A 15403-nucleotide genomic window follows, 5' to 3' on the forward strand; every position below is an offset into this window, starting at 1 on the left:
AGGTTCCTCATGTGGACATGGAAACCTTTAGCACTCAGTCACCACTAATCAAGCCCCTTAGAAGCTATTTGAAACAGAAAAGTGTGTTTGCTTAAGTTTAAGTCACAGGTATGTCAATGAACCTATTCCTTCCTTACCCATCTGCAGGGGTCGCTGATAAGATTGATAAAGAGGGGTGACAGCTTACTCCTCCGAACTTCTGGGGAAGTAGTGTAAGACACTGCCATAAAGCACTCAGCACATGCTTTACGCATTCCCCAAACGCTGTCAGAGCAGAGTTCAAAAAACTTTGGAATCTGCCAAAAAAAAGTGAAACCATAACTAATCAAACAGAAACTGCAACTTAGACAGCATAGATGACAGTAGTTCACATAAGAGGGGGAAGGGAGAAGAAGAGGAGAAGGATGTGGAAGAAATGTCTAAGAATAAATTAATTGAAAACTAAAAACTCTTTTTACCCCACTCATTTCAGTGTAGCCTAGACTATCATTCAAGTTAAATAGGTTAGAGAAGGACAAAAAATAATAAAAAGGTTATTTTTTCTTAAAGCCCATGTTGGCATAACGCTAACTTATTAAGGCTGTGAACATAATTCCTTCCAGATTGGGCAAGAAGTGGCACAGTCAGATAAGTTTTAAAATATCAATGGGCTTTCAGCTGTGCTTCCATTTGAAAAGCAAAGTCTTGCTACTCAATCCCAGCCTGGAGTCTCATTTGGAACTACTGCCCTAGGTCCAAACAAGTCACACATTAAGTTTTGTTGAAGAGAAACCTTTGCAAAGAGATGAATAACTAGCAATTTTTAACCAGTCTAGTAACAGGAAAATAGCCAACGAATAGCAGAAAGTCGCCAACTATGATTATAGGTTGTGTTCACACAAAATACAAATCCTTTGAATTATGCCTCTGAGGTTTACATACCAAAAACCTCTCTGTGGCATCTTGTCCAACTGCATTACAGATATCACCAAAGTTGGCTGCACAAATCTGAAAAGAGAGGGGAAATTATAGGTGAACTTGAAGGCCACTAAGATTAATTTGATTTTTGCTGTGGATTTGGGGGAAGAGGGGAGGGGGAGGCAAATTTCACCCCATATTTTAGTCCTTAAGTATCAATTTGTATTTGATAATTTGTGTGTGTTTCTCTAACTTAATCATGCAAGTAAACCCTGCAAGCAGTGAAGCCTCACTCCTGGATACAGATTCCTTAGGTAGGCCTCCATAGTCCATGCATGGTATCACTGAATTCAATGTTTGGGTGAATCAACGCATCTGTGAAAAGTCCTATTAATTTCAATCAGCTCCAGATGGTCTGAAGGAACTTGTCACTTGAATATCTGAATGACTTGAGCAGAGACTGCCAAAAATGGTGCAGAAGAAAAAGATATTACATACATATCAGGGCTCAGATGTACTGACAGGACTGTAATTTTGGCCAGTTTGAGTTGGTGATTAAAGTTGAATATTTTGCTGAATTAAGATTCCAACTAGTATCATTCACCCCATGAGCGCCATAATTCAAGCAAATAAGGAAGTTCTTCAGTGTAGAAAAAAAGGAGTATAAGAAACATAGCTCAAATCTAAAATCATTTTACCCATCAATGGCAGGCTTAAAGCTTATTTGCACAGATGTTAAATGTGAGACCATGTAAGTGTGTTTGAAAGAGTTCAGTTATGAAACTAGCCATGCCAACCTTACGGACTTGGAACAGCTTCCCATCGCCACACAGCTCACAGAAACGGGGAAGAAGTATGCGTTCAACAGTTGTTTTGCTCAACATAGAAGCCATTTTACAGATGATCTATAAACAAGGAGAGGGAAAAAACAAAACAGTACTCAATTTTGGTTCTAGTTTACTTCTAAAAGGTGAGTTTTGAAAGCAAAAGTTAACTAGTTCCTAAAATGCAAAACATGAACATATTTTAAAGTTTCTTTCCCTTATTTATTTTCATGCACTCATATATGCAGCATGTTCCCAGGAGCTTTAAATAAAAAAACAATAGATAAAGTATTGTTGTGCCTGAGCATAACACTTCTGCACCAGCAGACAGACTGCAGGAAAACTGTAAAATGACAGCACAGAATAAGTTAGTTAGAAGATAATGTACACTGCTTTATACAGGCGTTCTCAAACTAGGAAGTAGTGTGCGCTACATGTTTTATAGTGTGCACTACACTTTTGGCTCCTGACAGCTGAGAATAAAAACAAACAAAACAAAAACCAAACAAAACAATGTTTTACTGGAAGAGGAAGCACATTAGTTCAACATGACTCGCCCAGCTTCTGTATAAATTGCGCACTTCAGCAGTGCTTTTTGGTGCTTTTAGCTAGAGTTGATTCGACCAGCTATTACATAAAACTGCCAAAAAGCCCCACTGGAACATGCAATCTATGTAGATGCCAGGCAAGCCAGGTCAAACTACGGCAGCGCATCTTCTGGGCATATGCTGCACTCGGCACAGGGGTGCATGGAGCTGAAAGTAAAGCACCGCTTGTTTGGTTTTTTCCACATCTGTAAGTAACCTCAATATTTTTGTCACAGTGTTAAGTGCCCTACTGTGCCAACAACCCTACAAAACCATGTTCTTGAAAACAGTGTGTTTGCATGCTTAATGCTAAGCATGCAAGTAGTCTCCCTGGCTTCAGCAAGGCTTGAAATTTAAAAGAGGCATAGCTGTTTGCAGGATAAGAAGACAAAAATACAATAAACAAGTTTGCCAAACAATAGGAGAGAAGGGGAAAGAAGGATTAAGCTCATAAAAATAAGGCAACATGATTATATACATTACCTAGGGCACACCTCTTGGAATTCACATTCAATTACCTGCCCGTATATAAAAATTTTGGCTCATAGAAAAGAAAAAGAAAAATCATGCATTCATTAGATTTGAGCTCCTTTACCTGAAAAGCAGTTAGTTTCAAATGTAACCATAAACCACAGATTATCAGTAGCATTCACTTTAGACACAGATGCTTTTTCAGTATAATGCATGAAGACCCCTGCACTTGCAACTAGAGAAAAGTTTGGCAGAAGTAGAACCCACTGCTTTGCACACATCTTTCCACTGAATAGCTCTGTGTTTGATGAAGCTGAAAAATCACATGCTGAGCCAAAGACTGTTGGATTACCAGAGCATGAAAACATTTTAATTTAATATTTTCAAAGAAATATTTCTCCCTCTATAAAAATAGTCCTCAGTCCTAGGAATGTTCTGAATTTTGTAACAAATTGTCAAATAAAAACTCCATGATTCCCTTTTTTTGTGCAATGGTCAAACCTTCAGAAAAACATCTGATAGCCAAATGTCACCCTGGAAATCTGCCAAACAAAGGCAATTTAGATAGTAAAGCTGTTTTACAAGTCAAGTGCTGACAGGTAGTCACACACCTTTATAGTTCATAGAACCAAATTTGAGTTCTCACAAATAAATAGAAAATGTTTTTTTCATTAAGCATTCTTGATGAAAGTCTTGAGATTTAAAGACTTTCCAAATCATTCAAAATTTTCTGCAAAGTTAATGAGACCTAATGTAGAGCCCGCACCACTGATGAGGCTCATGTGGAACCCTATGTCCTACACCTCACTTGCCTTTCCAAGACAGACATGCGTATACTGGAAAGAGAAGGAAGCAACAAGAATTATCAGAGGCCTACAGAACATGATATATAAGGAGAGGTTAGAAGAACCTCTAGATTAGTTAGTCTGGAGAAGAGAAGACTAAGGGGGGGGTGAGGGGGGGGAAAAAACAGTCTTCAGATACAGAAAGATTTTTCTAGAGGATGACAACCAAGTATTCTGTGTCCACAAGCAGTACTTGGATTAAACTGCAATAAGGGGAATTTAGGTTGCATGTTAGGAAGACACCCTCACTATAAGGGTTGTTAGGTACTGGAACAGATTACCCCTCAAGAGATGGCAAAAAGTGCATCACTGAAAGTTTTAAAATTCAAGTTAAGCAAACACTTCACTGGAATGGTTTAGATATGATCTCGATCTCCTGAGGCACCTTCAGCCCAAATTTATGTCACTGAAACTTGAAAAAAAAAATACCTGTTTGCAAAAATTACAACCTTTGCAACAAATTAAAGAAAGCTGCCAAGCACCTTCATCATGTGGCTTTATTTTATTTTTCCCCCTAGATTTTAACAATCTTTTAGCAGCTTGAAAATAAAAATGACCTCTCCGATTCTAATCTTTCCATAATAATGCCAAACACTTGTTTATCTCTCTATGTATTTAGCTGAACTTCTAATTTACAGCTTTTGTTGCTTGCATTCTGTGTGCATGCATGTATGTGCGTGTGTGTGCGTGCATGCCAGCTACCTGTAATGTCAGCATTATTCTTAGACTGTAGGTTGACTCTTGTTGCAGCTTCAGATGAGGGAACACTAGTTTCCACACAGTTCTTGTTAAAGCCCTATTCCCAGTGACTTTAAATATAGAAAAATATCCCTCTGTAACAGTTTAAGGCCAGTTACTCTATAACGTTAATGTAGCCCATTTGGAACCTATATTTGACCATGTCTCCGTTTTAAAAAAAGATCTCACAACAAACACATGGCCATAATCTGAAACAGGAGTTCTGAATAGCACCTTGTGGTACTGGGAAGGACTGAGAAACAGGTCTTCCTTTATAAGGAAGAACATGCATAATAAAAGAAATAAGAAACAGTGACAGAACAAGAAGAACTGTGCACAAAGACTCCACTTAACCAGTTCACATCTAAACTTTTAAACTTCTTTGGTAAGTAAAGTCCAGGTCTCAAATCCAGGCACTGACAAATCCTTTTTCTAAATAAGGGATACAACACAATTCCCTCCCCACCCCACTTCTTCCTCTGGCACTTACATTTACAGCTTCCACCTTGTACTCATCATCACTGTCTGGGGCCGAGAGGTCCAACAGAATTGGACACACCTTATTTTCAACATCATTTTGAAAGATGAGGTCTTGCTCCAGCAATATCAGCAGTGCTTCTTGACCTGCTTTTCTAACCTTGCGACATGAAAAGGAGCAAATACGACACAATTTAAAGAAGTATTTTACCAGTACCTGAGAACTGTAAGACTAAAAGGTGAACATTTTTAAGGAACAGAGTGCAGTAAGTCTGAGAAGCTACCATTTAACTATCTAAAGTATTAATTATCAACACAAAACAAAAACTTATTTTAGTAAGATATTAAAATAGACAGCCTTTTACATCAAACTTTGGGTAAAGAGCTAAACTTAGAGCCAGATATAGAACTCATCTCTAGAATCATTGCTGATTTCCTGGTTCATTTCTATCTAGGGGGAATGATAAAGATTTCTTTTGTTAAGTATTTTAAGAGCTATGGATGAAAAACACTATTTAAGACCTAGGTATTATTAACTAACAGAGAACGGCTCCCTATTATTTCCTTCTAAGAAAGGTCACCATGCCAGTCTGAAGTAACTATGAACAGCCTGAAGTTTCCTACCTGATTGTTAGGGTCAGTGAGGTACCTCACTACAATAGGCATAAGATACTCAGAAAATGCTGTTGGAAAGTTTGGTCGACTCTCTTGCAGAAAAATAGAAATGGGAGGTATCTGTTCCATCAGTTCTGTCCGTACAGTTGGCTCTGGCAGTATAAAGAAAATCAAAGCTGTTTCAAGTTGGTTCAAAATTAGAACCAGGCATGTTCAATAAATGACATTTTCTAATGTGAAACTGTATACATAGTAAATAAATGAAGATTCTGAAAAGGTCAACATTTAGTATCTCAAAATTTAACAGCATTGAGAAACCTCACACTCATATGTAACCTCCTGGCTCCAGAAGGTCAGGATATTTTTCAGAAGTCAGACATTATTAATGCACTGAGTTACCAAACCATGAGCCTATGCAAACCAGATGGTGATATGCACAACTGCTCCTTAAAAATCCCTTGTACAAGCCTGTGCAGCAACAGTGCACAGAAATAAGACACACATTTTGCCTCCATAAATATATAGCTAACTTCTTTCAAAAGCTGGCTTTTTGTGCCCAACTACTCCACTTCTTTAAAGCATATTTGTAGGAACACATTTTTTTTACCCATGACTGAATGACTGTGGAACTCCCTAACAGTCTAAAAGAAGCAATACATATTATTTTTCATATGGTTTTCTGTTTTGATATGATGTCCTGGATAATTTTCATCTTCTGAAAAGCATCCAGAACATCCTCAGGTACACTGGAATGATGCAAGCAATATTTAGCACTTTAGATATTCAAAGTTCTGTAAGAACGTCAAGGTTCACAAACCCCTGCGATGCAGAAAAGCATTCATATCTGCTTCCTGTGCTTTGCAATAACCTACAACTCAATGGCTAAATAACTGTGCTGTACTTCCTTGACAGAGGCAACATTTAGTCTCTTCAGAATGAGAGAGAAGGTTAATCAATCACTAACATGCTGATTAACCTTTGCCTTTCCATTAATGATATAACTACAGGTTAGGAGATAATAGTTTAACAGCTACATTTTCACTGAATGGATCTTCATTGGAATTCGCTTTCCAATTATTGTGAGGGCATACCTTTAAAAAAAAAAATACACACAAAAAAGGAACATGTAGAAAGGTAAGACACACCACAGGAAAAAAGCTCTAAATATTACATTAGTTCAAACTTCTATTCAGAATGCTAGATATACAGTACAAGAGAATGATCACAAGGAAGTTGTCATATTAAATATACATGTTACATGTAAGCAAGAATCACCATCACAACCCTGTGTTAATGCAATATTAAAGCTGCAGATTTAAATATCAAAACTTCATGAAATTCAAATGTAAAGCTCTCCAATCAGTCAATTCCCTCATGATCTGAGTGAAGTTTTTTTTACATTTTTTTTAATCTATACTACACTATGTATGGAGAATAGGTTTGAAATTGTATTTCCCTAAACCTGATTCCTACATGTGAGTAATTAGATCCCTAGTTACCACTTAACTGATGGCCATAATCTTCAGAGGGGCTGAAAACCTACTGCTCCAGTTGATTTCAATAGAGCACAAATACTTATACCCTGAACTCAGAAGCCTTACTCTAGGTTTAGAAGACGGCATTTTCCAAAAGTAAATAAGCAAGCCAAATACCCAAATCCTACTGATTTATAATGAGATGTGGACATTTAACTCCTTAAAAGAAAAAAAAACAAAAGGGTTGGCTAGGTGACTAACTTTTAGGTATTTGAGTTAAAATACTTAAATTTGTACATTTTTATGTACAGTACCTTACATTAATTTCTGAATTTTCTGGTGGAACAGAACCAGCAGGGTAGTAACCAAAGAGCAGAAAACCAGTTTTTGGATTGCTACGGCTCCCTCCAGCAAAGGGAATAAGCATTTCATGAAAAGACAGTCAAGCAGCTATGGACTATAGCTTAGGACTTGGAACCTCAGTTCAAGTATCTGCTCAGTCACAAAATTCCTGTATTCCTTAGGAAAAAATCACTTATTTCTCTTTATGCCTCAGCTCCCTATCAGGAAAATAATACCACTTCCCTACCCCTCAGGGTTGTTACGAGTGTAAATACCTTAAAATGTTATGAGGTGCTCTGATAAGAGGGCCACAAGTACCTGAGACACTTTAAGAAAGTGGCTATCTAAATCTTGCTTACAGTAAAATACTCCTTTTTCTCTGCCTCCTCCATACAAGAGCCAGGGATGAAAGACATATTCCGGGGTGGGCAATTATTTGGCCACATAGGGTGTTTTGGTGAGCTGTCATTGGCTAGGTCAACACCGGCTGCCCTCGCTCACAATGGGATGGGGCTGTGATCGTGTAGGGAGTGGAATCACATGGCAGTGGAATCTAGCACCAGAGCCCAGGGCAGAGCCATGACCTGCTTTCCGCATGTCCCTACAACAGGTGCCAGTTCCGCAGGCAGAACATACATGTGTTACATGTAAGAGTATCACACAGAGCTAACTACAGCTCTCCCCTGACCCCCAACCCCACACTATCACTGCCCTGTGACCCTGAGGCCTCCGGATCTTGGGGCCATGAAAGCATGGGGCCAGGGCCTGGGGCAGAGCCACAATCTGCTCCCCGCATGTCCCGCCTGTGGAACTAGTGCCCACTGCAGGGATGGGTGGGGAGTGGATCATGGCTCTGTCCCAGGTCCCAGGTCCATACTGTTACCATCCTGCGATCCTAGCCCCATCCGCCCATCCTGCTCCCTGTCCACCCATGGCCCCATCCAATCCGCAATGCCACATGGGTCCCAAGCCAATCTTCTGCTGCCTGCCCGCTCCATCTGGTCTCCCTAGCAATGACTGCAGGGCGGATGGGCTGGGGTGCCTGGGCAGCAGCAGCCACGGAGACTAGCAGTGAGGGGCAGCAGCACATTCAGCAACAGCAGTGGAGACTGGCAGCAGCAGCAAGAAGGGACTGCCAAGAAGCAAGTCCACCCCAGCTCCACTATGTGCACTAGGGACTGCCCCCTGCACTGGGCCAGGAAGGGCCAAGAGGCTCACTGCGAGCCAGACAAAATCCTTTGGAGGGCCAGATTTTGCCCACCCCTAAGATAAAGGTCCACTGACAGGCCAAGCTATTGCAGTATCACATAGCAGAACTGACAGCAGCTACCACACCTTTCAGTTGGTAGCAGATGCTGCATAACTCCAAAGAGAGAAACATCTCTATGAAGGAATAAAGAAAGTCTACACCATGCTCAAAGGTGCATGGCCTATCCTTTCTGTTTAACAAAATGTTGCACAATATTTATCAGTAAAACAAAGTAGGCTATCACATCTAAACTGCAGTTTCTTAAATGAGAGTAAAAATTAAAAAAATGAATCTCCAACCTGCATCTTCAGACAGTCTGACCGCTATTTCCATTACTGTCAAGAAATCTTCTTCATTATTACTGAAATCTCGAAAGACATCAAGTAGGCCTCTGGCAATAATTTGTCTGTGAATAGACAACATATTGTATACCTTAATATCCTGCTGACACATCAAGGATTAGGGGATAAGAAGAGGAACATATCAGATGTGGGTAACTTAAAGGTATGGCCAATCTTGTTTTATACGCTCTAATGTTCAAACACATGTATGCAACATGCCTATACCCGAAATGGAAAATAAAACTGAATATCTTAAAGATAACCAATACTGAAAGAGACTATAATATGTAAACAACCCTGTTCTTAATTAACTAGAAAAAATATTAAATATGCAACTGAGGAAAAAAAAAAATCACAAGAGTTACAGTAACTTAGCACTTTCTCTTCATTTCAAATCGACAGTTAGAGTCAGTATCAGAATACCAAAAGATATTAATAGAATGACTAGACAAGAGTGGGGAGAAAAGGAGAAATTCCTATTGTGGTTTTAAGGATAAAAATCTAATGATCAAGTCCTTACCGATTAAATATATTATCACTAAAAGCATACTTTTCCAGACGAGCCAGTGGAGTCAAGTTATCCTGTCCTGGAATGTCCAAGAATGCAGTTATCCTCATGCTATCACAGTCTGGTCCATAATCTTCAAACCCAACTTAAAAGGAGGGGAAAATAAAGCATCATCAGAAGAAGAAATAAAAGAATTAAATATACTGGCACAGCAGCACTGGCCACTTTTAGAGAAATTTTGCACACAGTTCTCTCTCACTAACAAATACTTAGAGGACACTAATATTCATGTTATTTTAAAGGCAGGCAATGCAAAGTGGCTCGGTTACCAAAATAAAATTTCCTCATATTGTGCATTTACATTTGGGAACTTTCCACTGCAGAAATACAAACTATCTTCCTCTCTCTATGCACGTGTATTTTTGTTGTTGTTATTTAAAATTCATCAGCACTGCTCCCCAAATGTTACCACAACGGTTTTTTCACTCCACCATTCTTAACTGTCATGATTTTATGATCTACACATGAAGGTGACAGACTATAGGCAAGTAATAGATAAAAGGAGAAAACCATAATTTGGCCTACAAAACAGGTAATTACTTAATAGCCTCTGCTATTAAAGAAATACTGAAAAGTATGTCACATACAATGTATTAAAGAGGACCTCCCTGTCATGTCACTAAGAACTATACAAAGAGTACATGCCTATGCTATATGTAACTACTCGGATCACAACTGAAAGTCTATATTGATTGAACCTGTATTCTTCACTATATACAAGAGTCCTTGCATCTCAGAGTGCTGATTTTTTTAATGGAGTGCGACCACTGCATATATAAAATTAAATAGGCCTTAAGGAAAAAAAATCCACTAGATAGTAAGTAATTATTTCCTGCCCTTAATGGTTTGACTTGGATTTGGCATATTGTTATACTTACTTATTTGATACTTCAGCATATATTGCTTAAATAAACCGTGGGAATGTAACCTAGAAACTCCTAGCTATGGCACAGACTCCACCAGTGGCCATAAGCCTGTGTGCATAGGAAGGAAAAACCACACTGTGAAAACCGTTCCCTGTGAAATCAATGGAACTTTTGCCATATACTTTAAGGTGAGTCAGACAATGTCTTTAATCACGTTTCAGTTTCCCCTCACATGGGGCAACTACATAACCCATCCATCTGTGATACTGTGAAGATCAGCTGGTCTATAAGTGTTCTGAAGAAGTAAATCTCTACATTAGGTATTAGTTTAATGAACAAAATATATCATCCCAATAACTCAGTCCATCCAAATAAGGCATTTCAGAGAGCACAAAACTTCTTCACATTGCTTAAATACCTGTTACATTTCTGTTGTTTTAAATTCAAATATAAAATCACCAGTAGCTTAAATTTTGACACTGAGCTTCATTAAAATCCATTATAGATTATTAAAAAAGAGAAATTGCTCCACTAGTAGTGATAACATTAGAGTGAGACTGGAGTGTATTTAATTATTGGACCAATACAGTATATTATCTCCAGTTTCAACAAGCAAACATTAAAGCATGTAGACACCAATTCACAGATCAACTTTGTACCTACAGAGCTATGGGGCTTTGTGCCTGCATATAAACATGAATTTGGAAGCAAAAACATGAAGTTGCTAAGAAACACCTGCATTTTATTCACCTTGTTCCCAGGTCTGCCTTTCACCTCCAATCCTGGAGGGTCTTCTCCTTTCCCAGCCAAAGACAGAATTTATCACCAGCAATACCAAGACAGATCTATTGACTAGAACTAGTAACTGCATCTCCCTCAATGGCAGCATAATAGAAAGCAAAGGCTCTTGGGGCACACTGTAACCTTCCAACAAAGGACAGAGGTAAATTTGAAACAACAGTTGGCCCCAGGCACAAATCAGCGCTCCTTAGAGATATACCAAACCTATTATTTCTGAGAAAATAAGACCTAGGTCTTAATTTTTTTACAATTAAGATGCTATCTGTGTGTTGCAGGGGGAAACCAGAGTCTCCAAGGAAACTACTCCAACAAAAGACCAGAATATGGACTGAATCCTGCAGTTCTTGCAAACAATGAGCTGATTTCAATAGGAGTCCCAAGCACAAGACAACTAGCAATCAAGTGAAGACTCATATTTTCATACTAACTTGTGAATCCATAGCCATAACTGTGCATATATGCTTTTTGAAAAAAAGCAAGGGTTGCAGTATTTCTTCTGCTGATATTTTATAACACCCAGTTATACCAGCTCATTTAATAAGAATGACCCGGGGGGTGGGGAGCACTCCCACCACACAGATAGAAAAGTAAATGTTTTCGCTCAATCTGAGCCTTCAAGAGGCCGAGAAGCGATTACTATGAATGAGCAAACTCTATACCCCAAAACTAAATTTTACTTCTAATTAACTAGCTATTTCTAATGGCTGACATTAACTTTTGAAATAACGCCAACCTATAAATAAGTTTCCATTAACAGGCTCACAATTTGTATCTGCTTAAATATTTCATGTTGCGCAGCCCTAGATGGGGTAGACAAGAGTCTCCTTGCACCTTTGAGGGCTGGTGAAGTAAGTACACTTGATATTTTTAGGGAAATTAAATCTACAGAATCATCTTTATCAAAATAAAATGTTAAGAAAACCACACTATTCACAATCAGTTCCCTTAGAATTTAAGGGAGATTTTACTTCTTCATTACACATGGGACCTTTACTGGATTTAACACATTGCATCTCCTCACCCAGATCTCCACTTTATTTCCTTCCAAAACTGTGGAAGCAGTTCTACTTATTTATGGTACTGAGTTGCTCTAGTTGTTCCATAGCCTTGTTCTTAAAGACAAATCACTTAATAGGTCAAAGCCATATAATGGGTTCTCAGATTTCTCATCTTAAGTCTGGATACTCTTTCATACTAGGTAGGAGGAGTTCATACTTGGCACTGTTAATTCAAGATCAGTTCAGAATCCAATAAGTGTCAAGAACCCTGCTATAAATTAGACACATCTCTTTCTCTCAACTGTAGGCTGACATACATAAAGTTGACTAGAACATACATATACATACATATACACACACACACACACACTCATTCATCTTTACAAGGATGTGTACAAAATGCTCTTTTCTTTCATTATTTGTCACCACTATATATAAAATCTTGAAGAGAGAAAAATCCTCAAATATGACAAACTTTAGCTTATATCGAAAGCCAGAAGTTTAACCACCATAAAACTATTTTAGTCAAGTTACTAGAACAAATGACACCATTGTTGAGTGCCCCTGCACAGTGGCTAAAGACTGAATGAGCATGAACTACCCTCTCACCCTCACTGATGATCCCCTCCAAGTCAGGTCAAGACACACTGGCAGAAAACTGTGGGAAGTCTGCACTTGCTGTTACTCCTATTTTACTTGCTCTGCAAGCAGAAGAGATCAGACAGGCATTTTTCACTTTTCCCAATGAAGTGGGGAAAATTAGCTGGCAAACCTGAATTTAATTTGACAGCTAATTATTTGCTGGAACTATGAGCTTTGTTTTCATTTTTAACTGTAACAAAGGGGAAAAAAGACAAAGTATATTTTCAATGCTAATAATGTATCTTAACCTGCAGCACCAGATCTTTTGGCTCCCATATTACTAAAAAAAGGATTAAGGTGAGATATATTGAGCTTTGCTAAGCTTTTTTTTTTTAAATCCAGTGAAGGGATATACAAGTGCATTAGCTGATCTGCCCTTACTTCAAATCCTCTGCTCAACACCGGTATTTAGATCTGTTTGAGGCCATGACAGTAGCAACAGTCTTCTGTCCCTGCTTAAAACAATTAATGTGGAAATACATACTGGTAATCCAATAAATCCACAACCAAATTTCACTAATTTGTAAGATGATTCCCTAAATTTTTCCAATTACATCTAAGAATTTGCATGATGTCTCTCTTTCTAAAGAGTCATTTTGACAGAAGGGAAGATGGCATTTTAATGAGGTATTTAAAACTCAAGTCTTTCACTTATTATCAGTCACTCTGAACTCAGAAGTGAAATGTTAAAAAAAATCCTTCAACACACACTCATAATATCAAACTTAAAATGAACACAAGGTAGGCTTGATACAATCCTTCCTATTACTACTTTCACATATCACTTTTGATCCTGACAGACCCCAAAGAATTTTCTAAATTTAACTGAAGTGCAAACCATACACAACATTTACCCATTCACTAATGAAATGCAAGTACCATAGGGCTCAAATGCAAAAATTGCTCAACAAGGAACAACAACAATCAGAAGCATACAAAGTGAATATCCATCCTCTGACAGAGGCTGTTGCCATGTATGGGTTTTTCCAGTGGGCTACTTAAGGGCTTACTTATGACATTTTTTTCTTGTTTCTCAAAATTTCCTCCTTATCAAATTTCCTATGCATCGTACAGATGCTATGGCTGAAGATACATGACAAAAAAAATATAACGCCAGTACATGTAGAGGGCAAACCTATCATACTTCTACCATAGTCTTTAAACTACCATTCTCCATTAAAAGGATTGTCTAAGCAAAAATAATAATGGTCCAGAGTAACCAATTCATTCTTTTTAAGCCAGGAACCCAAGTCAACAACTAAAATGCTGGAGAGGTTTCCCCATACTCAGAAATGTTCTTACAAATGAATACTGTATTCTCTGCCCCCCATTAATTAAACATACAGGTCTCTAACTTGACACATCTGAGGGACTCTTTTGAGCTCAAAAGAACTTGTGATGTGCGCACACATCTGGAGGGTTGAGTTTCTCCCTGTTCTCCAGTAAACTCTGCACATTAGGGATGTAAATGCAGGAAGTTAAAATGTCACATAAAGCGTATTGCAAAGTCTGCCATTATTACAGGAGAGTTAAGGAGGAGAAAAAAAGCAGCTACAAAATTAGTCCACTAATAAAGCCTACTTCCAAACAAATCAAGGCAGCTCTGTTTTAAAACACTTGGATGCCTATCTTCCTGGGATCATTTGACCCCAGGCAACTGCCTCCCATTTGGACAGGAGGCCGGACCAGATGATCTTGCCAGGTCCTCTTCAGCCCTAATGTCTATGAAATATATGAAAAGAAACAATAAGAGGGACTGAAGGAAGCCTTGCATTTGCAAATCAAGAAACACATCAGTGGGACCTAAAGAAGTTGACGAAAGCCCGGTGGTTGAATACAAACAGCAAAAAAGAACAAACCAAACCAAACCAAACCCCTCTTTCTAGTACCGCTAAGCGCCAGCCGGGATCATATGGGCTCACCTTCCCGGGAACAGGGCAACTCAGGGTTTACGTCAAGCGAGCAGCTCACCTTCGGGCCAATGACAGGGTTGACAGCAAGCTGCTAACCCGACACAAAGCCCCTAGTTCTCTCGGTCCACTGCTACACCAAACCAAATCTTACATTTCATAGACTTCATAGACCCATAGATTTCACAGATTTTATAGACTCATAGACATTAGGGCTGAAAAGGACCACGTAAGATCATCAGGTCCAGACCCCTTGCCCCAGGGGCAGGTTATTAACTGAGGTCCAAGGATCCCAACAAGATACGGTCCTTCAGGCCCCTTCCCAGGAAACAACAACCCTCCGCAGCACAGGAAATACCGGCTCCCCTGGAAACAACCACCACCCCCGTGCTCCCACTACCTCCAAAGCCGGGCAAGACCCCGCCAGCCCCCAGCCCCCCGCCCGGAGCGGAAGGGCCATCTGCAGGCAGGCAGCAGCCCCCGCCACACCCGGGGGACGAGGCGCCGCGGCTACTCACAGTCGTCTAAGTCATCCTGCAAATCCACGAAATACAGCGGGATCCCTGCGGGCACAAACAAGACACGGCGTTGGCCGGGGCCTGTGAGGTGGGGACGGGACCTAGGCCGAGGCCGAGGCCGAGGCTGAGCCACTTACCGGCCATCTTGGATGGACATGGGGGGAGGGGAAGGGGGAGGAGCTGCTGGACCCCGGGCTCAGCCGGCGCCGCCCCCCGCCGCCCGCCGCCCGCCGCATCGG

General features: G+C 39.7%; 1 protein-coding gene across 2 annotated transcripts in view; it reads right to left on the reverse strand.

Annotated features, from left to right (window-relative positions):
* Positions 1-15403, reverse strand: part of LOC109318790 (serine/threonine-protein phosphatase 4 regulatory subunit 1-like) — a 32739-nt gene that overhangs the window by 17086 nt on the left and 250 nt on the right. Inside the window, exons 1-9 of one of the 2 annotated variants that reach the window (XM_019548182.1) lie at positions 15302-15355; positions 15165-15209; positions 9382-9514; positions 8820-8926; positions 5464-5606; positions 4853-4999; positions 1695-1802; positions 922-987; positions 138-296 (exon numbers count right to left, since the gene is read on the reverse strand). In XM_019548182.1, coding sequence (XP_019403727.1) covers positions 138-296; positions 922-987; positions 1695-1802; positions 4853-4999; positions 5464-5606; positions 8820-8926; positions 9382-9514; positions 15165-15209; positions 15302-15308 — 915 coding nt within the window. In that variant the 5' untranslated portion in view covers positions 15309-15355. Of the gene's footprint in view, positions 1-137; positions 297-921; positions 988-1694; positions 1803-4852; positions 5000-5463; positions 5607-8819; positions 8927-9381; positions 9515-15164; positions 15210-15301; positions 15356-15403 lie in introns of those variants that run through there. The other variant, XM_019548181.1, reaches the window with a different exon arrangement.

The sequence above is a fragment of the Crocodylus porosus genome, unplaced genomic scaffold (assembly GCF_001723895.1).
Source record: "Crocodylus porosus isolate Cpor-Errol unplaced genomic scaffold, CroPor_comp1, whole genome shotgun sequence".
Taxonomy (NCBI): Eukaryota; Metazoa; Chordata; order Crocodylia; family Crocodylidae; genus Crocodylus; species Crocodylus porosus.